The sequence below is a fragment of the Protopterus annectens genome, chromosome 3.part1 (genome assembly GCF_019279795.1).
Source record: "Protopterus annectens isolate FY-2018-M chromosome 3.part1, PAN1.0, whole genome shotgun sequence".
Classification (NCBI taxonomy): Eukaryota; Metazoa; Chordata; order Ceratodontiformes; family Protopteridae; genus Protopterus; species Protopterus annectens.
This window is the reverse complement of record NC_056732.1, coordinates 450640120-450665502: the sequence shown is the minus strand read 5'-3', so window position 1 is coordinate 450665502 and position 25383 is coordinate 450640120. Positions and strand designations below refer to the sequence as shown.

General features: G+C 42.0%; 1 protein-coding gene across 1 annotated transcript in view; it reads right to left on the bottom strand.

Annotated features, from left to right (window-relative positions):
• PRKAG2 (protein kinase AMP-activated non-catalytic subunit gamma 2) overlaps positions 1–25383 on the bottom strand; it is a 3182689-nt gene that overhangs the window by 545122 nt on the left and 2612184 nt on the right. Inside the window, 1 exon segment of the mRNA XM_044066896.1 lies at positions 34–79. Within this exon segment, the coding sequence (XP_043922831.1) occupies positions 34–79 (46 nt within the window).

Genomic DNA, 25383 nt, shown 5'->3' with positions numbered 1-25383 from the left:
AATACCACAAAATAAAATAATACAAATTCTTACCCCGCCATGTTTCAATCTTGTGTTCTTCTAGCTCATATATTTGTACCTGCAAAGTAACAAGCACTGTTTAGCTTCACACAATAGCTCAAAGAACATAAATGTATAACTTCTACATAAAATCAAAGTGCAAAATACTCTCTACAAAATTTCTGCTCATAGGTTCATGGATTACTACTAGGCTAACTGGCCTTGGGGGGCCATTATAAGCCTAGCCAATTACCCCATATGAGAATCAAACCCTGCTCCTTATGTTTGCAAGGCAAACACCTTAACCGTTACAGCAAACTCCCATATGTATTAATTTTTCACTCCCCCTGAAACATGTTGCTGTGCACCCTTATGAGAAACACATCTTAATATGAAAGTGAACCTTAACAGAGAAGGATTATATTGCTAATTTGAAGGCTTTAACAATGAACCCCCCCCCCCCGCCATGTTACAAGGTACTGAACATTTTGTGTATGTGTGCTACACTGACTTTTATTTCAAATGTGTCTCTGCAACCTTTAAACAGGACTACTAATTACATCAAATTGCAAGAAAAAGAAGCCATTTACCACACTGAGTTAAAAACTCTTAAGTATGGAAAATTAGTACACACAGTTCTGGAAAACTTTTATGACCTCAAGGTGAAGGCTTGGGATCCTGAAGCAAAAACAACTTCACTTCCTGATATTAAAGTTGCTGAAGTTCAAAGGTCTCTTAATAACTTGGGAGGGAAGGAAGAAATACCAAAAAACATTCTTACTCTTATAACCAATACTGTGAGGTAACCTTCATGAGTGGATCTATGAATGGGATCTTCCCTTGTTTCTCTAAATTAGGCTATTTTTTCTGAAACTCCTGCATCTGGATGCGCACACACTATACTACTAAACACTGCTTCTTCACTTCCTGATATCCCAGTTGCTGAAGTTCAAAGGTCTCTTAATAACTTGATAGGGAAGGAAGAAATACCAAAAAACATTCTTACTCTTATAAAGTACAGTTTTGTACCTACCATAAATGTAGATGTTCGAAGATCCACATTGCTGCAGTCCTTACACTTGGGTAGTCCGCTGTCCTCGGTCGGCCCGAATATCAAAGTATAAGGCTGACTTCGGTCAAGGCGCATTTGACTGACATCAGGACGTCAGGGTACAAATGCGCATGACCGACGTCATATCCTCAGTCTTTTCTTGCCCCAGATGTCAGAAGACCCTAAAAATAAAGGTCAAAAACCAAAAGACAGCAAACCAACAACCAACCATCCTAGCACTAAAAATATGTACAATATATACAATATACAATATACACCCAATTGACAACCCAACCCACACAACCGCCTCTAACTACAGAGGGGAAGGAGGGAGTAATTGACTGCAGCAATGTGGATCTTCGAACATCTACATTTATGGTAGGTACAAAACTGTACTATGTTCTTCATCTCACATTGCTGCAGTCCTTACACTTGGGTAGAATCCCAAAGCAGAGGTAAGGGAGGATGGCCAAATTATAAGGAAGCAGGAGCTGCCAAAATGCCCTGCAAAACAGCAGTGGCAAAACCAGCCCTGGATTTAGAGTAAAGTGGTAGGTGATAATGCCTGGAAAAAGGATGCACTGAACTCCAAGTAGCTGCCTCCAAAATATCCTTAGTTGCCACCCCCCTCAAAAAAGCTGTCGAAGTGGCAGTAGCCCTAGTGGAATGAGGCCTAATCCCAGCAGGAACTTCCTTGCCATGATGGGAATAACAGAAAGCAATGCAAAACCCAATCCACTTAGAAATAGTTTGTTTTGACACAGGCTTGCCCTGAGAACTCAAAGCAAAAGAAACAAATAACTGCTGAGACTGCCTGAACCCTTTAGTTCTGTCCAAATAATATCGCAACTGCCTGTGTACATCTAAAGTGTGCAAAATCTTTTCCCCTTTATTTTGGGGATTTGCATAAAAGGTAGGCAAATGAATAGTTTGGTTTAAAGCCACACTAGAAACCACTTTAGGCATAAAGGAAGGATTAGTACGTAAAGATACCCTATCCTTATGGAAAATTAAGAAGGGCTCAACCGCCATAAGGGCCTGCAACTCAGAAACCCTTCTTGCAGAGGTAATAGCCAACAAAAAAGCAGTCTTCCATGATAAAAACTTTAATTCAGCAGTAGCTGCAGGCTCAAAAGGTTGTAGAGTGAGTTTCTCCAACACAAAATTGAGATCCCAAGCAGGAGTAGGAGCTCTTCGGGGGTCTTATATTCTTTGCCCCTCTAAGAAATTGCTTGAACAAAGGATGAGAAAACAATGGTGGGTCACAATCATAGTGAGCGAAATTGCTGCAGCATGAACCTTAATAGAAGAGAAGGACAAACCTTTGTCCAATAACTCAGTAAGATATTGAAGAGCCACACTTAAATTAGGCTCAGAAACATCAAAATCCTTTGCTGCACTCCAAAATAAAAATCTCTTCCATTTATCTGCGTACACTTTCCTTGTACTAGGCCTTCTAGCTTCCAAAATAACATTCAAAACTTGCTGTGGAAGTGGAGGCCCACTATGGTTCAAAACAGAATATGCCAGGCTGTTAGGTGCAGAGAGTGAAGCTTGACATTGAGCAAATGACTGTCCTCCTGAGACAACAGGTGTGGAATGGAAGGCAAAGGCCATGGAGGCTTCCGTACCAGGCTCCTCAGTAATGGGTACCAATGCTGTCGAGGCCAATCTGGAGCTATCAAAATCATCCTTGGCTTGTCTTGTCTGGCCTTTAGTAGTACCTTTGGGAGGAGAGGCAGAGGCGGAAAGGCATACACATGAAGATTGCTCCAATTGAAAGAAAGAGCATCCACTCTCCAAGCTGTGGGATAAAACCTTTTTGTGCAAAACTTTGGCAGCTGGTGGTTTAGTGGAGAAGCGAACAGATCTATGTCTGGAGTTCCCCATGACACTGTCAATGTCTGAAATACATGAGGATCCAATTTCCACTCGTGGGGATCCATAATTTGTCTGCTCAACACATCTGCTAAGGAGTTCTGTGCTCCCGGCAGAAACCTTGCCTGAAGATTTAGCTGTAAACAGAGAGCAGTCTCCCACAAAATCATTGCTTGCCTGCATAGAGGATAAGAATGTGTTCCGCCTTGCTTGTTGATGTACCACATGACAGTTGTGTTGTCTGTTAGAATCAACACCTGCCCTGGAAGAAGTAAATCCTTGAAAGCTATTAATGCAAACTGGACTGCTAACATCTCTTTCAAGTTGATATGTAGATGTTGTAGTCTGGCAGGCCACTTGTCTTGTATCCACTTTCCATTCAGATGAGCTCCCAAGCTTTGTCTGAGGCATCTGTCGTTAGAATCTGACTCGCCTCTGGCCGGGTCACAGAGAGTCCCTTGTTTAGGTGACATTCCTGAGCCCACCACAAAAATTCCTTTTGAATGCAAGGTATTATTTGAATGACAGTGTCCAAATCCTGGCAGTGCTGTGTCCATACATTTTGAGATACCATTGTAGCTTCCTCATATGCAGTTTGGCATTGGGAAGCACCAGAATACAAGATGCCATGAACCCCAAGGCTTGAAGGACTGTCCTTGCAGTCAGCCTGGACTGATGAGACAACTGATGAAAGTAAAGGGAAAGATTCTTTTGTTTGTCCGGGGTCAAAAAGGCCATCTGGGATGCTGTATTCAGTCTCACACCCAGAAAGCACATGTCCTGAGAGGGTACTAGACTGGACTTTATTTCGTTCACAGAATACCCCAGGCATCTTAGCACTGCTATCACATAATCCAAATGATGAAGAAGCTCGTCCTTTCCTTGAGCCAGAATCAGGCAATCGTCCAAATAGGGATAAATCTGTATTCCTTTTAACCTGAGGAAAGCTATCACTGGAGCCAGAACTTTCGTGAACACTCTGGTGGCAGTAGATAAGCCAAAGGGCAATGCAGAGAACTGATAATGAGAAGTCCCAGCTCGAAAACGCAGATACTTCCTGCAACTCAGTCTGATAGGAACATGAAGATAAGCCTCCTTGAGATCTAAAGTTACCATCCAATGATCTTTGCCCAGCAGAGGTAAAAGCTGCTGTAACGTCAACATTTTGAACTTGGGAATGTCCAGATAAGTGTTGAGGATAGATAAGTCCAAAATTGGTCTCCACGTGTTCCCTTTCTTTGGTACTAGGAACAGGCGAGAATAAAATCCAAGGCCCACTTCTGGCATAGGGACCGGCTGAATGGCCCCTATTTGGAGTAACAGAGAAATTTGCTTGTGAGCCTCTATTCTTTGTGGAGGAGGAACGTCTGGCATGCCTTTGAAAGGAGGCAAGGTATGGAAATAAAACCTGTAACCATGGTGTATGATATCCAATACCCATCTGTCTTGGGTAATTAAACTCCAATTTTCTTTGAAAAGTGCCAACCTTCCTCCCAAAGTTGCTGCCAGACGAGAAGGCTCTGGCAGCTGAAAAGGTAGGTCATTGGGTCTGTTTACGAAAGGACTGACCCCTGCCCTCACCTGAAGACTGTGCAGGAGAACTCCCTGTTCTAGGCCTGAAAGAGCCCTGAGCTCTGCCCCTACCACGCCTAGATCTACCCCTAGACTGGGAATCATAAGAAGGATACATCCACCCCTTAGTAGGCCAATTTCTACTAAACTTTGGAGGCTGAACCTGCAAAAAATCTTTAACAGTCTGCATAGACTTAGCCTTGTCTTCCATTTTCTTTAAAACTGTCTCAACAGGAGAACCAAACAACACATCAGATTGTAAAGGAGCATCTAAAATCCTTGTTTTAACATGGTCAGATAAATTCTGATCCCTCAGCCAGGCGTGCCTGCGAAGAACTGACCCAGTGGCAGCCACCCTAGACGAGGCCTGTACAGCATCAAAACCACATTGCAAAGAATGCTTACCCACCTGTTCAGAAACATGTACTAAATCTTGCAACTCTTTACAATCAATACCTTCCGCCAGAGCATCAACCTTAGACTTCAATTGTGAAAGGAGATAGTTTTGGTATTTTAACATGTGAAACTGGCAATTCAAAGCCCTCATAGCTAGAGTGGAAGAAGTATAAACTTTCTTTCCCCATCTATCCAAAGCCTTGGCCTCTTTGTCTGAAGGAACCGGATTCTTGACAACAGAAGCCTTAACACCTTTAGGCCCCTGACTAACAGTTTCTGGGTCTGCCCTAGGACTCTTAAAAGATACTTATGAGCTTCAGGCACCCTGTAATATCTATCCGGTTTAACAGGAGCAGGAGGCAAAGAATCAGGATTAAGAGAAGCCTCTGCAAAAACATCTTCCACCACATCTAAAACAGGAGGTATAGCCAAAGGCCTATGCTGGGGTAAAAACAAAAATTCCCTAAGCCTTTTCCTGGAATCCGAGAAGTCCTGACCTTCCCACTTAAAATGCTCCCTCATAGAATGAAGAGTTTCTGAAAAAGAAAAATCCTCAGGAGGAGAAGCAGAAGGAGTAGAATCATCCACATCAGAGTCAGAATAAGGAGAATACTCCTGCAAGTCTTCAGCCGAAGACTCTGAAACATCCGAAGCCTGCTCAACACTCCCTGGCTCAGGCTCCACCCTAGGCCTCTTATCAGGAGGGGGCAAAGAACCCCTAATCAAAGTAATCAAATCTTCTGCCATTTTAAGCATATGCTTCTTGGGCACAGTTCCTGAAGAACTAGGGGTGACACCAACTGAAGCTAAACCTGGCCTGCCTCTGGGAGAAGCCTTGGAAACAGAAGGAGAGGGCCTAACCACCCTAGGAAGGGAGGGGAGTATAGTAACCTGAGAAGCCCCTTCAGCCTGACCTGCCTCCTGAGAGGCCACATCCTGCAATAACAAAGTCTCTCCTGGGAACCCAAAGAAACCTTCGGTGGAACCACCGGCTCCACCGACACCTCTAAAGAACCGGCGTCCGGTACAGACGGTTCTTCCAGCCTAGGCTTAACTGCTTTGTCCTTGCGCTTCTTCGAAGAAGCGGGCGTCGGAGCATCCAACGGCATTTTATAATTGCACCGCTTCCCAAAGACTAACCTGGCACAATCCAACCTTCTCTTTATAGTGCGTTTATTGAATCTAGCACAAGAGCGACACCCAACAACGTCGTGCTCAGGCCCTAAACAAGGAAAACACAAAGTATGATAATCTCTATGCGGTATCTGTTTCCCACAAGAAATGCAATTATTCACTTTTTCTGACATCCGGTAAATCACTGAGGCAAGAAAAACTAAAATATTCCCAACGGGTACTTAGCCAACTTTGAACTCGGTCTGAAACTTCGAAATCGAAAAATCTCAGAACGCCAACCGGCACTTGCAATGCTGCTTCTGCATCGGACCATGCGGCAAAAAAGACTGAGGATATGACGTCGGTCATGCGCATTTGTACCCTGACGTCCTGATGTCAGTCAAATGCGCCATGACCGACGTCAGCCTTATACTTTGATATTCGGGCCGACCGAGGACAGCGGACTACCCAAGTGTAAGGACTTCAGCAATGTGAGATGAAGAACATCCAATACTGTGAGGTAACCTTCATAAGTGGATCTATGAATGGGATCTTCCCTTGTTTCTCTAAATTAGGCTATTTTTACTGAAACTCCTGCATCTGGATGCGCACACACCATCCAGTGCCACACACTATACTACTAAACACTGCTTAGGCCTCCTAAACAAGCACTCTTCCTACAAATCAATAAAAACAACAAATATTCGACATAAAGACTGTTACAAGAATGCCTGGCTCTTTGGCACTGATGGAGATCAGAATTCCAATTAGTAGCCCCAGCACTGGAGGAGCCAGGCTTGGAGGCGGAGGGATGGAGAAGGTAGCTCACACTCAGAGGCACAATGGGCAGGTGTACAGAGACTAGGCACACCACCTCCCATGCTTTGGGGGAACAGTCAATGTTGCTTCAAGGGGAAATGGCCATTGAGGAAGTTAGGGAGTATCCTTTGTTTGTCTCATCCCCCATACTTGTTTTAAGTGTACCAAGGGTGTTTATATATATATATATATATATATATATATATATATAGAATACATAAATCCTGCTTAGGAAAAGTACCACCCCACCCTACTCACCCTTCTGAAAAAGAGACAGTCACCTTCTGTGTATCCCTCTGGTGTTGGATTGGGATGAAAGCAAAGGCACAAATGGCCACAGTTATATATTTTAAGTACGTGCTGTCATACATATATACAGCATGCCATCTCACCTTTAACCCCAAAAGGTAGCCACCTTGGGCACCCCTTTGATGTCAAACTGGAAGAAAACTGAAACAAAAAAAAACGTAATATATTTCATCATACCGCCTTATCCCTACCCTAAAAGATAGCCAGCTGTGTACGTGTTTGACGTCAGATTGAGAGAAAAGTGAAAAAAAAACACAGTAATACCTTCCAACTTGTTCATAGGCAGTATACTGGCCCAGTACAAGCTATGTTAACCTTCTATGTATACCACTGCAGTTTGTGAGGAAAGTTAAAGAAATAATAATCACACTGTTCCCAACCTCCATGCAAGCTGTAATGACCTCTGTGCACACATCCCACATTTGATTGTAAGGAAAATTAAAGAAATAACGAGCAAACCATTCTCAGTTTCACATACAAACTACAGTGACATTCTGGGCACAGCTCTAAGCGGGGACAATTTTAGAATTAGGTGAGGCTAAGGGCACAGTTCACACAAGTCCATGTCAAAATCCATTGATAAAGACTGGGGTGTGAGGGCTGGCAGACTTCTATAAGCTCTAAGCTCTAAGGCTCTAGATGTTCTGTGATCCATTTTATGCATTATTTTCGAAAGTAAGTCAGAGAAATAAAAAAAGGTTACCATGAGGTGTAACCTTATGGAATTCAGAGAGAGCCTAACCGTGGTGGTTTAGAATCGAAACGTGCAGCAATGCAGTGGGCTGGCTCCCCAACTGTGCTAAACGCTTATGCGGCATTCCAGGGGAGAGGCGTCTGTTAAGTAGCTATATGCTCACCCTGGAAATGCCTGTAGTAAAGCATTTATATAGTTGAGCAAGTCTGAAAAATGCATGGCTCCTTAAATTAACATGGTCACTCATGGATGCTTGAGTTCCCCAATCGTAGAAGTGAATGTTGGGGAGTTTAGCAGACAGGTAGGTTTGGAGGTGTCTGAATGTGTGTGGTGTTTGTGTATATGGCTGAATGTGCAAATGTATATGTGACTGTGTCTGCTTGGGGGATCACTGTAGGAGGGTGAGTTAGAGGCTAGGGTAAGTTTGCCTGTGCTCAAGAATCTGTGTGTGCATAGGTAAAAGTGTGATTGGGTGGGGGGTTGTATTGTGCTGGGAGGCAGTCATACCTCCAACACATCTTTAAACTAAAGAGAAAATCCTGTGACATTTGGGGGGGGGGTGGAATACTAGCCATCAGGGATAATTCTTGAACATCATGCCTTAGCAGCACTTAAGAAGGGGATTGGGGGACACTACTCACCAGGAAGATGTGTAAATATTGTGCTTTAATGGCACTTGGGGATAGGGGGGAACACTAGACTCCAGGGATACTCTATATAGTGTGTCTTAAAGGCACTAAAAAGACTCAAACCCTGTACTACCCCCTCCCACTAAGACAACATGGAAACTAAAATATTACCAAAGTCTATAACAAAAAAAAAAGGCAAAGTGAAAGTCTATGCTAACTAATCTGTTAGTATAGCCAGGACTTTTTTTTTTTTAAAACATATTAAGTATTAACCACTGTCGTCTGGTATAATCCAATGCGTGCAACACACTGCAAAGGTAAAAAGCCAGGAAGTACACTACACAGTACCAAGAAGATTATTTAAATTACTACCAGGACTTTAAAAAATTAAAAAAGCAAAAGCTCTATAAGCATTCTACAACACTAACAAGAATGAAACTCTAATGTCAGGCACTATTAACTGACTGACACTGCTAAGTGATTTAGAGGCAGGGAGAAAAACAAACAAAATACATTGGGGATGTTATCACAGCTCTTACTGCAAGCAGTGGGGATCTTTTTTGAATCCTTGGGAATAGCTTATTAAAAGCTTAAAAGCATTTTGTTGCTGCTACTCAAAAGAATTATGTATGTGTCTGACATTATTGTGCATGTTTCACACATATGCACAATGCCCCTGATAAGCCAGATGCACCGCAAGATGAACAAACACACTACATGGTCACCTTCAAGCAAACTGGAGGAAAGTACAGTTTTGTACCTACCATAAATGTAGATGTTCGAGTGTTCACCCTGCTGCAGACATCACACTTGGGTTATCCTGCCGTCAGGCGGTCCTGCAGTCAGCCCAAATTCCAAAGTCTTGGTCTGGCGTTGGTTGGTGTCGCTTCTTCCCTGACGTCAGTGCGTCAGGGGTATATAAGAGGCATCCAACACCATTTTCTTCAGTTTTTCTTGCCCCAGATGTCAGGTGCCCCCAAAAGGTAGGCTATATATATATATATATATATATATATATATATATATATACATACATACATACATACATATATACATACATACGGCTATATAAAAATAAAACAAAACCCTTAGGTACAAGCAAATACACCACAGAGGTAGTATAGGATAAAGTGGTAGAGATAAGTTCAGCTAGTTGAGGGGATGGAGGGAGGGTAATCTGGACCGCCTGGACTGCAGCAGGGTGAACATTCGAACATCTACATTTATGGTAGGTACAAAACTGTACTATGTTCATCTTGTGACCCTGCTGCAGTCATCACACTTGGGCTGAATCCCAAAGCTATTGAGGGGAGGTGGATTCAAACAGGTTTAGAAGAGGCTAGTAGGCCCTGCAAAACTGCAGTGGCAAAACCAGCTCTAGTCTTAGAGTAAAGAGGTAAGTGATCGTGTTTGGTGAAGGTGTGCACTGAACTCCCAAGTAGCAGCTTCCAGAATATCCTTGGTTGGCACTCCCCTGAGAAAGGCTGCTGATGTAGCTGTAGCCCTGGTGGAGTGGGACCTAATGTTAGCAGGCACTGGTTTCCCATGATGTGTGTAGCAGAAACGTATGCAATGTCCTATCCATTTAGAAATGGTCTGTTTTGAGATAGCTTTTCCTTGTGATCCTGTAGCATAGGCTACAAAGAGCTGGTCAGTTTTTCTGAAAGCCTTAGTTTTATCCAAGTAGTAACGTAATTGCCTGTAAATGTCCAAAGAGTGCAGGAGTCTTTCTCCTTTGTTCTGGGGATTTGGGAAGAAGGTGGGCAAGTGAATGGTTTGGTTTAGGGCCACACTGGATACCACCTTTGGCATAAAGGAAGGATTAGTTTGTAGAGAAACTCTGTCTTGAAAAATGAGGAAAGGTTCCACTGCCATTAGTGTCTGTAGCTCTGAGACTCTTCTAGCCGAGGTTATTGCTAGTAGTAGAGCAGTTTCCCATGAAATAAATTTTAAATCAGTTGAAAAAGCTGGTTCAAAGGGCGGTAGTGTAAGCTTTTCCAGGACAAAGTTGAGATCCCAAGTAGGTGTTGGAGCTCTGCTTGGCGGTCTGAAGTTCTTAACCCCTCTGAGGTACTGTCTTAGGAGTGGATGTGAAAATAAAGGAGGATCTGTGCTGTAATGAGCTGAAATTGCTGAGGAGTGGATCTTAATAGATGAAAAGGAAAGTTGTTTGTGTAACATCTCAGTTAAATATTGTAGAATCTGAGGAATGTTCGGCTCCAGGGGATTTAGGCCTTTAGCCTGGTTCCAGGAGCAAAATCTTTTCCATTTGTCTGAATAGGTTTTCCTGGTGCTGGGCCTCCTGGCCTCCAGAATGACACCCATAACAGCTTTGGATAAAGGCGTTGGCTGGTTGTTCAGGTAATTTGCCATGCAGCCAGGTTTAAAGTCTTGAGCTGGCTGTGTAGAATCAGATTGTCTCGCTGGGTGAGCAGGTGAGGAATTTGTGGCAAAATCCATGGTGGGCCCTGGTCCTTAAAATTGGATACCAATGTTGGCGTGACAATCTGGTACAATGAGAATCATTTGTGGCCTCTCTAATCTGACTTTCAGCAGTACCTTTGCTAGAAGAGGCAGTGGAGGGAAGGCATACACTGTTAATGTTTTCCAACTGAATGAGAGAGCGTCCTCTTTCCAAGCTAGTGGATGGAAGGTCCTTGTGCAAAATTTTTGAAGTTGGTGGTTGTGGGGGCTTGCAAACAGATCTATGTCTGGGCATCCCAATTTTTGAGCTATCATTGCAAATACTTGTGGATCTAGTTTCCATTCGTGTGGATCCATGATGTTTCTGCTTAGGTCGTCTGCCAATGTGTTTTTCTATCCTGGCAGGAATTGTGCTTGTAATTGAACCTGGTAAGACAGTGCAGTGTTCCACAAGGTCATTGCTTGCCTGCATAGAGGGTAGGAATGTGTGCCCCCTTGCTTGTTTATGTACCACATAACTGTGGTGTTGTCTGTCCTTATTAGTAGTTGTCCTGGGTGTAGAAGGTCCTTGAAAGCTGTTAGGGCATTCTGCACTGCTAGCATTTATTTCTGATTGATATGCAGGTGTCTCTGATCTGTAGTCCATTTGCCCTGAATGCACTGTCCTGCCATGTGTGCTCCCCAGGCATAGTCCGATGCATCTGTTGTCATAGTTTGCCTGGCTGTGGGTAAGGTGAAAAGTTGACCCTTGTTGAGGTGACATGCCTGTGCCCACCATAGAAACTCCTGTTGAGGGCAGGGAATGAGTGGAATCATTGTTTCCAAGCTGTGGCTGTGCTGAGTCCATACACTTTTCAGGTACCATTGTAATTTCCTCATATGCAGTTTTGCAAATGGTATTAGTAGAATGCAAGATGCCATGAATCCCAAGGCCTGCAGAATTTTTCTTGCAGGGAGTTGGGTCTTTGTTGCCATTATTTTGAAATATTGAAACAGTTGTCATTGTTTGTCTGGCGTGAGATAAGCCATCTGGCCCGTTGTATTCAAGTTGGCACCCAGGAATGTGATGTTTTGTGAGGGCACTAGTTTTGATTTCTTTTCGTTTACTGTGTACCCTAGGCAACTTAGAAGGTGTTTGACAAATGCCAGATGCTGTAAAAGAATGTCCTTGCTTTCTGCTTGAATAAGACAGTCGTCCAGGTATGGGTATATTTGAATTCCTATTTCTCTGCATTTTGTGAAGACCCTGGGCGCAGTAGATAAGCCAAAGGGCAGTGCAGAGAATTGATAATGCGTTGAACCTGCAATGAAGCGGAGGTATCTTCTGCAACTTTGTCTGATAGGGTCATGCAGGTATGCCTCCTTGAGGTCCAGGGTGACTAACCAAGCATTCTTGCCCAGCATGGGAAGAAGCTGCTGTAGTGTCAGCATCTTGAATTTTGGTACTTGCAGATAGGTGTTCAGAATTGAAAGATCCAGAATGGGTCTCCATGCTTTGTCCTTTCTTGGAACTAGGAAGGGTCTTGAGTAAAATCCTTGTCCCTGCTCCTGTGTAGGTACCTGTTGAATGGCTCTCATGTTCATGAGAGCTGTAATTTGTTTTTGTGCCTCTGCCCATTGATTTGGTGGCAGGTTTGGCATTCCTTTGATCCTTGGTAAGGTATGAAAGTGGAATCTGTATCCTTGAGAGACAATGTTTAGAACCCATTTGTCTTTTGTGATGATGTGCCAGTTGTCTGCAAAAAATGCTTGTTTTCCTCCCAAGTCACAGCCCTTAAGGCTGAATAACACACCTGATACTCTTGTAATAGGTGACTCTATTGTCGGACACACGGACGTCCCGCTCACCAGGCTGAATAAAGAGAAGGTCACAGTGAGCTGCCTGTTGGGCGCTAGGATCCGCCACATAACGCAAGCACTCAGGTCACTCCAAAGCAAATACAAATATGACTCAGTCATTGTACATGCTGGCGTGAATGACCTGAGACGTATCTCCCTCGACTACATGAAAAGAGACATAGAGGAGCTCTCTGATCATATAGCCCAGGCCGGTATGACCCTGACCTTGAGCAGCATGTTACCCTCACCTAGAATGATGCCACAGTATAAAGACAAAATGATCAATTTTAACAACTGGCTAAAATTTTGGTGTCATTCAAAGGGGATCCAGTGTCTGTCAGCCTGGGATGACATGCTCGACAAGCCACGTTGCTTCGCTAGGTACGGCTTGCACCTGTCACCCCTGGGCTTTCGGATATTGGCAAAGGCTCTTGCCACCCCCATAGTGCCTTTTTTAGGCAAGGCTCAAAAGTCAAACCCACCTCCATAGACAGCACAAGGAACAAGAAACTAATGGTAAAGCTGCTAAACGCCAGAAGTCTTAACCTCAAGATGCATGCACTCGAAGCTCTCCTCAGTATGGAGAACATCGATATCTGTGCAGTGACAGAAACCTGGTTCAAGGCTCCAGAGAGCACCCCAGTACTACCAGGTTATACCTCATATCATGCTTTTCGGCCCCAAAACCTGGACCGAACCACAAAAGGAGGGGGAGTTTCCATATTTATCAAGGATATCCACACCTCCAGGTTAGTGGCATTGCACAAAGTATTAGAGACCATCCATGTGCAACTGACAGTGGGCAAGACTGCTTTTCAGTTTATAGCATCCTACAGACCACCCTCTCAAAGTCAGGAATCCCACTCGGCTTTCCTGAAAACATTGGAGAACATGAAGATCTCTCCGAACACCATTATATTGGGCGACTTCAACTACCCAAACATAGACTGGGAGCATTACTCAAGCCCTAGCACCTTAGCCCAAAGGTTCCTGGAATTTATAAACTCAAATGCTATGGAACAACTAGTCACCACTCCCACAAGAGGGGAAAACATAATAGACCTATTATTAACAACATGGGGACTCTATGCTCCATACCAGAAGTATATCCCTCATTGGTAAGATCAGACCATAAATTAATTTCACTGGATATCCACATCCCGACCCCACCCCCAGCCCAGAAAACCACAGTGAAAAACTTCTCAAAAGCGAACTTCACACTTCTCAAAACTGAAGTGGAATCCTTCAAGGCCCCAGAGCCAGTGGAAACTATGGCCCAAACAGCAGAATCCTACATAAACGCATTCTACGGACATCTCCAGGAATGCATGGATCATGCTATTCCAAACAAAATCAAGACCCAATCATCCAAAGGCAGGCGTCCAGTCTGGTGGACCCCAGCCATAAATAAACTGTACAACAGAAGGAGGAAGCTACTACATGATAGAGCAAAATCCCTAAAAGGGAAGGCATCTCTGATCAGTACTAGCAGAAAATTATGATCCCTCATAAAATCCTCCAAGGCCAGCTTCGAGAGAAAAATTGCACAGGACACTAAAGACAATCATAAGGCTTTTTTCAGTTATGTTAGGAACCTGGGATGCAACTCCCAGACTTGTTCTGAGTTGATTCTAAACGACAAAAAATACACTGAACCCACAGACATCGCCAATATCCTGGCAGACAGGTTCAGTGCAAACTTCTCCACCCCCTCCCCCCCAAAAGAGCAAGTATCTATCCCGGCAGAGTGCAGCCTCCCAAACATCTCTGATGCTCAGGTGAAGGCCGCCCTCTCCAAAGCAAAAAACACTGCTTCCATGGGACCAGATGGCATCCTGGTTTGCGTCCTACATGAACTCCAAGAAGAACTAATCCCTCAAGTAAAACTGCTGTACAATCTCAGCCTCACTGCAGGATATAGATTCATAGATTAGTACTAAGCTAACTGCCCTTGCGAGCCATTTTAAGCAGAGCCAATTATCCCTTGTGAGACTCAAACTCTGCACCTTGTGTTTGCAAGGCAAACACCTTAACCATTAGTCCACCCTCCCATGTGTGCCCAAAGAATGGTGTACAGCAACAGTGGTCCCACTCCACAAAGGTGGCACCTCTGCTGACCCTGGAAACTATCGTCCCATAAGCATGACTAGCCTAGTCTGCAAGGCTATGGAGAGGATCATCATGGAACTCATAAACAAAGACATTGGGGACCTACAGACTCTAGATCCTACCCAATTTGGCTTCATCAAGGGCAGATCCTGCCTTTTGAACCTGGTCGACTTCTTCGAAACAGTCACCAAGGCCATAGATGAAGGGAAGGTAGTTCACACAGCCTATCTGGACCTCGCAAAGGCATTTGACACAATACCCCACTCGGGCATCATAGATAAGCTATCCAGCCTAAATATAACCCCCCTATGTCACAAGATGGGTCGCAAACTGGCTCAAAGACAGAACCCACAGAGTCAGAGTTGCTGGAGCCATGTCAGACTCGAAACCGGTCACAAGTGGCGTCCCACAAGGTTCTGTCCTGGGACCTCTCTTGTTCGGTATTTACTTTTCTGAGGTACAGGCCAACGTGGGAGGACTATGGCTCACCAAGTTCGCAGATGACTGCAAACTGGGCGCCATAATCAACTCTCCAGCTGACACAAACATCCTTCAAAAAGGTCTCGCAGAGATGGATAACTGGTGCCAGAGCCATGGTCTACAGCTAAATGCCAAAAAGTGTATAGTCATACCCTTTGGCCAAAACAATGTGCTCACAAATTACCACATAGGTGGTAACCCATTAAGTACAGAGAAAGTAATTAGGGATCTGGGGACCCAAGTTGATAGCAATCTCTCCTTTGACAACCACATTGCCAAAGTGGTTAGAAAGACCTTCTACATAGCCCACCTCATCATGAAAGGATTCACATCTAGATCAAGAGAGGTAATCGTGCCCCTTTATTCATCCCTCATCAGGCCCATCATAGAATACAATGCCCCCTTTGGGATGTACGTTACCCGACACCTGCAGCAATTAGAAAGACCCCAAAAGTACCTCACCAGGAGGATCAAGGGACTCAAACAGATGCCATATGCTGCTCGGTTAAAAAAACTCCAGCTCTACTCAGTTGCATACTGCCTACTTCGAGGCGATCTATGCCTGACATATAAAGCTATGTCCAACCCAGAATTAATGGACATGCTCCACCTTAGTAAATCTAAATCCCTTAGAGCCACACGCTCGAGGGACTTGAACCTCAGCACAGAAATAAATAGAACATGCTGGAGGGACAGATTCATAACCCAGAAGCTCCCTTCGCTCTGGAATAGAATTCCAGTTCATGTTAGGCAGAGCACCTCACTGACTCTCTTCAAGAAGAATCTTGATGAGTGGATGGGGGATCGTAGGTTTGTCCCGGGGATTACTTCCGTGTCAATATTAGACAGAGGCACAGTAAACTAAACTTTAAAAAGGGCACAGTATACTCAAATCAAGGGGTGGCGTAAGCCAAACACAATCGGGCTAGGCTTATAAATGCCCCAGGGCAGATAGCCTAGCATGAACCTATGAACCTATAAGGGTGTTGCCAGGAGAGATTTGCTTGGTAGGTTGAAGATGGAGTCATTGTGTCTGCCTTCTGCTAGCTTGGGGCCTGTCTTCTCCTCCTTTCTGGGTAGCAGAACCCCATTGGTGAGGTTTGTAAGGATCCTGTGACTGACCTCTGCCCCTTGGGCGTCTGTATTTGCCCCTCTGTGATCTGTCTGAATCTGGAAAGGACCAATTTTTTGTTGGCCAATTTCTGCTGAAGCGAGGGAGTTGTACCTGCAAGAAATCCTTGACCGTTTGCATAGAATTAGCCTTATCCTCCATTTTCTTTAAAACCTCTTCTGCTTTGACACCAAATAATACATCCTTTTGTAAAGGTGCATCTAATAAATTTTGCTTTAACATAGTCAGGGAGGGTTTGCTCTTTTAACCAAGCATGTCTACGAATGACTGAGCCAGTAACAGCTGCTCTACAGGAAGCTTTCAGTGAATCAAATCCACATTGTAAAGTATGCTTGCCCACCTGTTCAGCTGCATGCAACAGATCCTGCATTTCCTTGAACTCAGGCTGTTCTGAGTGTGTGCTCATTTTTTATTTTAACTGAGACATCAGGAATTGTTGATATTTCAACATGTGAAACTGGCAATTGAATGCTCTCATAGCCAGAGTTGCAGAGGTGTATATTCTCTTTCCCCATCTATCTAGGGCTCTGGAATCTCTTTCAGAGGGCACAGGATTTTTAGCCATAGAAGCCTTTGCTCCCTTAGGACCCTGGAATATGGTTTCTGGGTCAGCTACAGGGCTTTTATAAAGGAATTTGTGTGAGTCAGGTACTCTGTAGTATCTGTCTGGTTTGGCTGGAGCAGGAGGTAGAGAGTCTGGATTTAAACTAGACTCCAAGTAGACATCATCCACAATATCTAAAACAGGAGGAATAGCAAGAGGTCTGTGCTGGGGTAATAGAAGGAACTCTCGGAGCCTTTTCTTAGAATCTGAGTAATCCTGGCCTTCCCAGTGGAAATGTTCCCTCATGGTATGTAATGTTTCCCCAAAGGAGTAGTCTTCAGGGGGAGATGCTGACTGAATAGAGTCTTCAGCATCAGACTCCTCATAAGGTGGAAAAGTGTAATCCTGGTCCTCAGAAGAATCTGAGGAGAGAGAAACCTGGTCAGAGGATGCATAATCCTTCTCTTGTCTTGGTCTTTTATCAGGAGGGGGATGGGAACCCCTGATAAGGGTAATTAAATCTTCAGCCATCTTATGCATCTGTTTCTTAGGCATGGGGCCTTGACCTGTAGACTGATGAACAGTTTTCTTAGGTTTTAAAGGAGTTTTAAGTTTAGCATAAGATTTAATGGTGAGTGTAGTCGGTCTGAATACACCGTCTGCAACCGAAGGTGTTTCCTCTGCACTGATGACTAAATCTGCTCCGGTGTCGGTAGATGGCTGCGTCAGCCTAGTAGACTCCACGTGGGAGTTGGCAGCTGTCTTGGGTTCCAGCTCTGCGGTTGTGAGGGGCTGCGTAGGCGCCTCACTGAAAACCGGAGAACCGGTGACAGGCCCAGCTGAGGCCTCGGGGTCTGGCTTATTCCTTATCCTTGCGTTTTTTATGAATTGCGGTCGTCGGCTGCTCCGACGGCATGATATAATTGAATTTCCTACCAAAGTAATGCCGTGCGAAGTCAAAACGGCGTTTGATAGTGAGTTTATTAAAGCTAGTGCAAAACCGATAACCTGTGACGTCGTGGTCTGGGCCTAGGCAAGGAATACAATAGGAATGGAAGTCCTTATGAGATATTTGCTTCCCACAAGAAATGCAATTGTTAACTTTTTCTGACATCAGACTGAGGCAAGAAAATGTTCCCCAACTTTGGGGAAGACTTCGGACTTTGGGGAAGACTTCGGACTGAAATTCAAATCGAAAATCTCAGGTGAAGGCCGACCGGCACTTGCGAACTGCTTCTGCTTCGGGCACCGCGCAGCAAGAAAGACAGAAAAAAATGGTGTTGGATGCCCCTTATATACCCCTGACGCACTGACGTCAGGGAAGAAACGACAGCAACCGACACCGGACCAAGACTTTGGAATTCGGGCTGACTGCGGGACCACCTGACGGCAAGATAACCCAAATGTGATGACTGCAGCAGGGTAACACGATGAACATCACCAATTCACCTACAGCACATTTCAGAGGAGCTAGAAGAAACAACAGTACATGGGAAACTTAAAATAGAAATTGGGATGGCAAGCAGATTTCACATACAAAAAAGTCACAACTCAGCAAGAATGTGAAATGACCAACAGTACTCAATACACAGCTGTGCTAATGAGGAGCTGCTTTCATACACACACTGCTCAACAAACCACCAAAGACAGACATCCATCATATGCAGGATGATATCTATGACAATAAGTGGAAAGGATTATTGCAAACTTGTTACTTTTAAATACACTGCACCCCCAACACACACAAACACAAGTACAAGCCAAAGTAATACTAGTTTAACATGGATTTTAGCAAATACAATACACTAAGGGACACTAGCACTGCCACACCAGATCAGTAGCTGTTGTTTAACAGTAATCAAAGAGCAGCAGCGGTAAAGTTACTTTTACTTACAGTGACCTCTGTACTCATCAATTATGGCCACTTTCCTGACTGTACACCTCAGATGTCTGATTATGGTAAAAAAAGATGATGATCGCGATAATCATAGTAATTCAAGTTTGATTCCCACAAGCACCCTTGTATAACATAACCACTTAAAAAACCTGCACCCCGACATCAAAAACTCCCACATGGCTTCCAGACACGAATGAGGATTCTAACATCGGAATGGTGTCTTGGGCACTTGCACTCGCTCCTTCCTCTGAAACAGGTCTTCTCACTCTGTGGTTTCTCCAGCATTTGTGTCATTAGCTGAACCTCAACTAACTGGGCAACTGTCAGGAATTTATCCCTCTATGCCTACAGAGCTGGCAATTGTTTATGCTTTGCTTCTTCTAATTACGTCTGTTGTTTTTTTTTGTCTCTTTTGCCTCCTTCATGGATTTGCACATTTGTACAAGATTACTGGCTATTCTGGTCACTCGGATATACTACTTTGCCATACTTCCTTATACTTCCTGAAAGCAGGCCCTACAACACATGTATTTGTGGTCACCTTCTATGCCAAGCACATGGATCATTTTGCCCTTTTGTTTTGTTTAATGTAAAGACATAGCATGGTTCCATTACAATGAAATGGGTGCTTCTCAATTTTCCCATTCATCTCAATCTGCCAAACCATACTTTAACAAAGCATCACTACTTTACTAAATGGGTGAACTCTCCTGAGATATGGGACCTTCTTGGGGAAACATACAGTGTGACAGGTTAGATAGATTTTATCTGTATTATTACATTGAGTTAATTGTCAATGCATTTATGTTTCATCCCTGCATACAACTCCAAATGGATGCTAGAAGCTCACTTATCATGAATTTTCCAGGTGTACCTCTGCTGCTGCAAATCAAGTTTAAAGCATTGCCCATCTGTAAACAGCTGTGACTTCAGCTACAGGAGAGATTTTTCTTTTGTGTAGAATACAGCAACCTTCTATACTCAGCCAAAACATACCTAAAATGTTCCAGGGTATGCGTGACTAGCTGGATATTCCTAGCAGTAACAGTATATTTTAATAATACGGAAATCTTGCATCACAACTCTGTCCATGTGACCTTACACAGACTCTCAGGATTAAAAAAATAGCAAATGAGATGAGCAACACCACTGTCCCCCAGATGTCTCTAAGTACTTTGACTATCCCATGCAATTCTTGTGGCTTAGTTGCAAAACTTTCCATAACAAATACCACACACCTTTTAACTGCCACTCTGTCCCTAAAAGACAAGGCCATAAATGTAAGCAAAGCTAAGTATATGACATTTGGGCACAACGACTTAAAAGAAGAATACAAAATTAGTAGAATAATCATGGAAAAAGGAACAAAAAATTTACGACTTAAAGATAACTGCAGACAGCAAACTGTCTTTCGATAACCATGAAGGGAATGTGGTTAAAGAATGTAATAGAATTACTGCACCCAGAACTAGGACTGTATTAAAGACAATTCTTATATCCTTAATTTGACCAAAGATATAATATGGATATGGTCTGTTACTATGGAACCTCTCAGATAAGGAGAAGATTATGACTAGAAGGAATGCAACACAGAACAACAATGATCACGCAGTGAATTCAGGAAACGTCTCACAAAGACATTATTCAGTTTCTTATACACACTAAGGCATAATGTTATCCAGGTGTATAAAGCCTTTAACAATAAATGCATATGGGAATGCCTTAGCCTGCAAGGAATTTCTATAACTGTCACAAAAATTTTTAATGATCTTTGTAAAGAATAACAGCATGACACTATGGTTTAGTGAGAAGGTGGTGAATATAACTGTAATGGATTTCCAAGATCAACCGGCCAATCTGAAAATATAAAACATTTTAAAGAAACTTCAGATAACTATTCTGGAGTCCATTTTTTTTGGTTATTAAATTGGCTATAAAGGGCAATCTGCCTGTACTTGACAAACTATGTATATATGCATACAAGATAGTATTATTTGGTACCATTCTATTACTGGATGGCTTCCAATACATAAGGTTATTACACCTGGTTACAAAGCTTAGTAAAACAAACGAAGACGCAAGAAACATGGCAGATGAAAATACAAATGTTTTACTCACCAAAAATAAGCTCTTTCGCTCAGATCAACCATACTTCATCAGACTTTAAAAAGCTGTACATATTCCTAGTTTAAAAACATTGTTTAATGAAGCTGTTCATGATTAGCCACAATCAGTCGAATAACTCAAACTCATTGGTTGCCGTAACACTACACACAATATACAAAACTCTCTCTCTCCATTAGAACAAATGGATCAACTAGCAAAACATTCAAAAACAATAAAGAAATAATGACCTTCTAAACTCATCTCTTAATGTTATAAACTTAAAAAATGCCTAAAACATAAAACAAATTTCTAAAACAGGTTTGAAAAACAGAACCATTTGTCCCATGTAAACTATATGTTATGCGCAGAGGATGTCATAATGAGATTTTAATTTATTTAAGTGTTTTTATATATTTTTTTATTATTCAATATTATAGCTCATATAATGACATTTACATGGGGCAAATGGTTGTTTTTTGAACCTATGTTTTAGAAATGTGTTCTGTTTTACACATCATAAGAGTTTTTAAAATTTATAACACTGAAAAATTAGTTTGTAAGGTCATTATTTCTTTACATTATTTGTTTACGGTTTTTGAATGTTTTGCTAGTGGATGCATTTTTTCTACTGGAGAGGGAGAGTTTTGTATATTGTGTGTAGTGTTGTTATGGCAACCAATGAGTTTGACCGATTGTTTAATGAAGCGTTAGTGATCAGCCACAATGTATTTAAACTAGGAGTATGTACAGCTTTTTAAAGTCTAAGGAAGCATGTTTGATCTACGCAAAAGCGCTTACTTTTTGGTGAATAAAATGTTTGTATTTTCACCTGTCGTGTTTCTCTCTTCATTTGTTTCACCGGACTTATTTTTTGGTACTTGAAAAGTGACTTAATTCAAAGCAGTGAATTTGGTTTTTGCTTACAAACTTGCATGTTCTCAGTACAGCTCAAGTGTCAGAGAGACAAAGTATTTCAGAAATACTTCCACAATTGCAGCATTGGCTAGGTACTACACAAAAACATTTAATTGCAGAAAAAGTTTCAAAAGTGTCTGTGCTGGGAAGGGTGCAAAGTAGTTATTAAAATGCCACAATTTACAGGAGCACTCTGCAAAGATCGGAGCACAGCTAACAAATACTGCTCTCTCAGTTCCCTGGAAATGTGCTACTTAAGTATCTCCAAGAAAATGCATAGTTGTCTTATATTTTTTTAAGATGCATATTTTTCTCCTCCTGCTAAATAAAGCTGTTTGTCCTGCTGCTAGTAAGTCATTCTGATGTGCATCATTTTTAGCAGTCACTTTTTTCAACTTCTTTTAGTGCTAAAAAAGACACATAGTTTGACCATGCCCAACACAAGATAAAATCCACATTTCATGTCACACTGAAGTGCCAATGGTCTTATGTTTCCATTCTATAAAAAATTCACCTGGTCCCTTTGGGGTATCACACTCATTGTCTTACATGGGGACACTAAGTGAAAGTATGCATGTACTTGTCTGCCCTGCAGGCTTTGCGGTCCTTTCTCTGTGATGTCTGACAGGGAGAGGCAATACTGTCTTGTTTCTTCTTCCTGTGTCCCCAGGGGATATGCTTCAAGGGGACGTTTCTGTGATTGATGCCCTTCCATGCTGCAATGTTCTTCCTGGACAGGCTCCAAATTCTTGTACCTGAAAGGGATGTACCTGTGAGCTCTGTCCTTTTGTGCAGGTAAAAATATGTCTAAAAGATCTGCTTAGGGTAAAATGCTATACATTTAAAATAAAATAAAGATAAAGGCACAACTAAAAATGAAGATCCACAACTGAGTGTGGCTGTCAGCTTGGAACATTTTTTTCCTATTAGGAGGGTACAACTTCAATATTTGAAGATGTACATAGTTTGGTGTGTTATTATTATGTTAATACATTTTAGGGGGTTACTGGGGGCGTACTTGTGTTTTTGTTTGAGAGCTTTCAATAAAACAAAACATTTTGTAAGGTGTGACATAGGCTCAAATGGATATGACAAGAAATAACTGTATAAAAAAATCAACCTGCCAAGCAGTATATGCCTGTAACTAGATATTTAACAAAAAAAGCTGTTACACACAAAGGCTGGAATAACAACTTTTTAACACAATGATGTCTTTAAATGGCCATGGTCTCACAGAGTTAGCTTAAAAGAAAGGTTATCCATGCTAAGACAGACAGTGCAGCCTGGGCTTCAGCTAAGTGCTGTCTGGTTTTGTCTCAATTTTTACAGCTGTCTCAGCTAAGTAAACACTTGAATGCTTTCAGAAAACATCATCTCCTAGCCATTTTTCTTTATCAGATTGTCTCCTGGAGAAATGAGAACCAGACAGAAATCCACTACAAAACATGTATTTATTTGCTATAAAACAGCTCTTTTTCCTTAATCCAGTCATTTCCCTATGCAAGAGTGAGAAAAAGCACACTGTTATTTTCTTTTGTCGTGCTCTTTTAACCAGACTATTTTTTACAATGCAGTGCCTACACTTCTTAAAACTGAACAAGGAGACAGAAAAAGGGAGCAAGAAACAAAAAAAAAAGAAAGAAAAGAAAAAGCAGGGGCACCTATTTACATTAGTATCCCCATTACACTTAAAAATAACTGAGACATCTTTTTTTTTCTTCAATAATTTTTATTTTTACATTAATAAATGTCATAGATAAAAACCATCTTACAACATGACCATATATATATATATATATATATATATATATATATATATATATGTTATACATTGATGTCAATACCACAGGATATAGGTCGTACAACATATCTATTTACACTATGTACATAGATGCTTTCACTGTTAATTTCACAGTTATACAGACAGTATATGTACATAGATGCTTTCACTGTTAATTCCACAGTTATACAGGCAGTAGATACATTCGTTAATATCCAAGTTATTATTTAATATTTAAACTTGTATGTGTTCTTCGGGTTCCATTACAGTGTACTTCTAAGTTGCTGTGTGGTGAATTATGCTAATATGATATTAAAGGTTTGTTCCCAAATTTCTCTGGATTTCATGTTTTTGTTTATTTTAGCTATTACTATTTTATGAGCAAGAGGTTCTCCCGTTAGATTCTCGGCTTGGCTTGGAAGTGCTTTCTGTGTGGAGTCTGCATGTCCTCCCCGCTGTTGGGTAGCGTTCGAAAGACATGCGTGTGTAAATGGGCGTGCCTTCATTGAAGGTTGGGTGTCGAGCTGGCACCTTGGCGTTTCGTAAAAAATCTGCCAATCATTAGCAGACCGGTGTTCCGCTGTTGCGACCCCTTACCTGGAAAAAGCCGAAAGACAAACAACAACTATTTTATGGGCTAAAAGGTGTTGTATAGCTACTTGTTTAAAACCCTCCCAAGAGATATTTATCGTATCTAGCCATTTAAAAGCTACATACAGTTTCATTAGTAGGAAGATTGTTAAAAGTGTATTTGCTTGTTTTCTTGGTATGTAATAGAGTGAATTCCCAAGTTAATGTTGATGCTTGATAACCCGTTTTTTGTAACTGTACCTTTGAAAGAGTTCCAGAGTTTATAGACACACTTACAGCTCCAAAATACATGGATTAATTCAGCTATCTGGTCCTTACAGTGTGGGAGAAAGGTGATTTTGATGCGTTAAATTTGTGTAGGATTGCAGGTGTAAAATAAGCGTTATTATTGATCATGAGCTGAGTGTATGCTAACTTTTTGAGGGGGTATAATCTTCAGTGTTAGATTGATTGCTTGGCTTACTTGCTGATCATCTATGGATGGTTTAATTTTTCTCCAGTAGTTAGAGAAGAGGAGGTCTTTCTGGTATTTGATTTAATTTATCATTTTATATGAATTAGTAATAGTTTTCTTTGTTGTGACAATAGTTTTCCAAAACTTGCTACAAGTTTCTATGTCACTATTGGTCATAGTAGCATTTTGGAGGTAACTGGAACACAGTTCTTTGATTTGTCTTAGGATTATTATGTGTGATTTAGGGAGGTTTAAGTTGGTCCTCATTTCTTGTATTGAACAGTTAAGGTAAGGATAAATATCTTGGATTGTTTTATCTTTCAGTCTGGGAAAAGGGACTAAGTCCAGCATCTTATTGTTTATTTTTAAATTTGGGTTTTTATGAAGGGGTTGCAGTATTGACATGGCTTGCAAGGTTCAAGAATTGAAAGAGTTTTTGCACTAAGATGATAGAATGTTTTAAGGACTCTATAATGTTATAAGTTTGTATTTCTTTCTGCTTCAGAAATGGAAGTGCTTTGGGATTGAAACCTAGAGCTTTAATATATCTATAATAGATAGTTACCCAAAGAGGAGACCGATTTTCCATTGACGGGTTATGTTCAGCTATTCTTAATATTCTGTTAGTGTTAATGATCGAGTAGTACATTT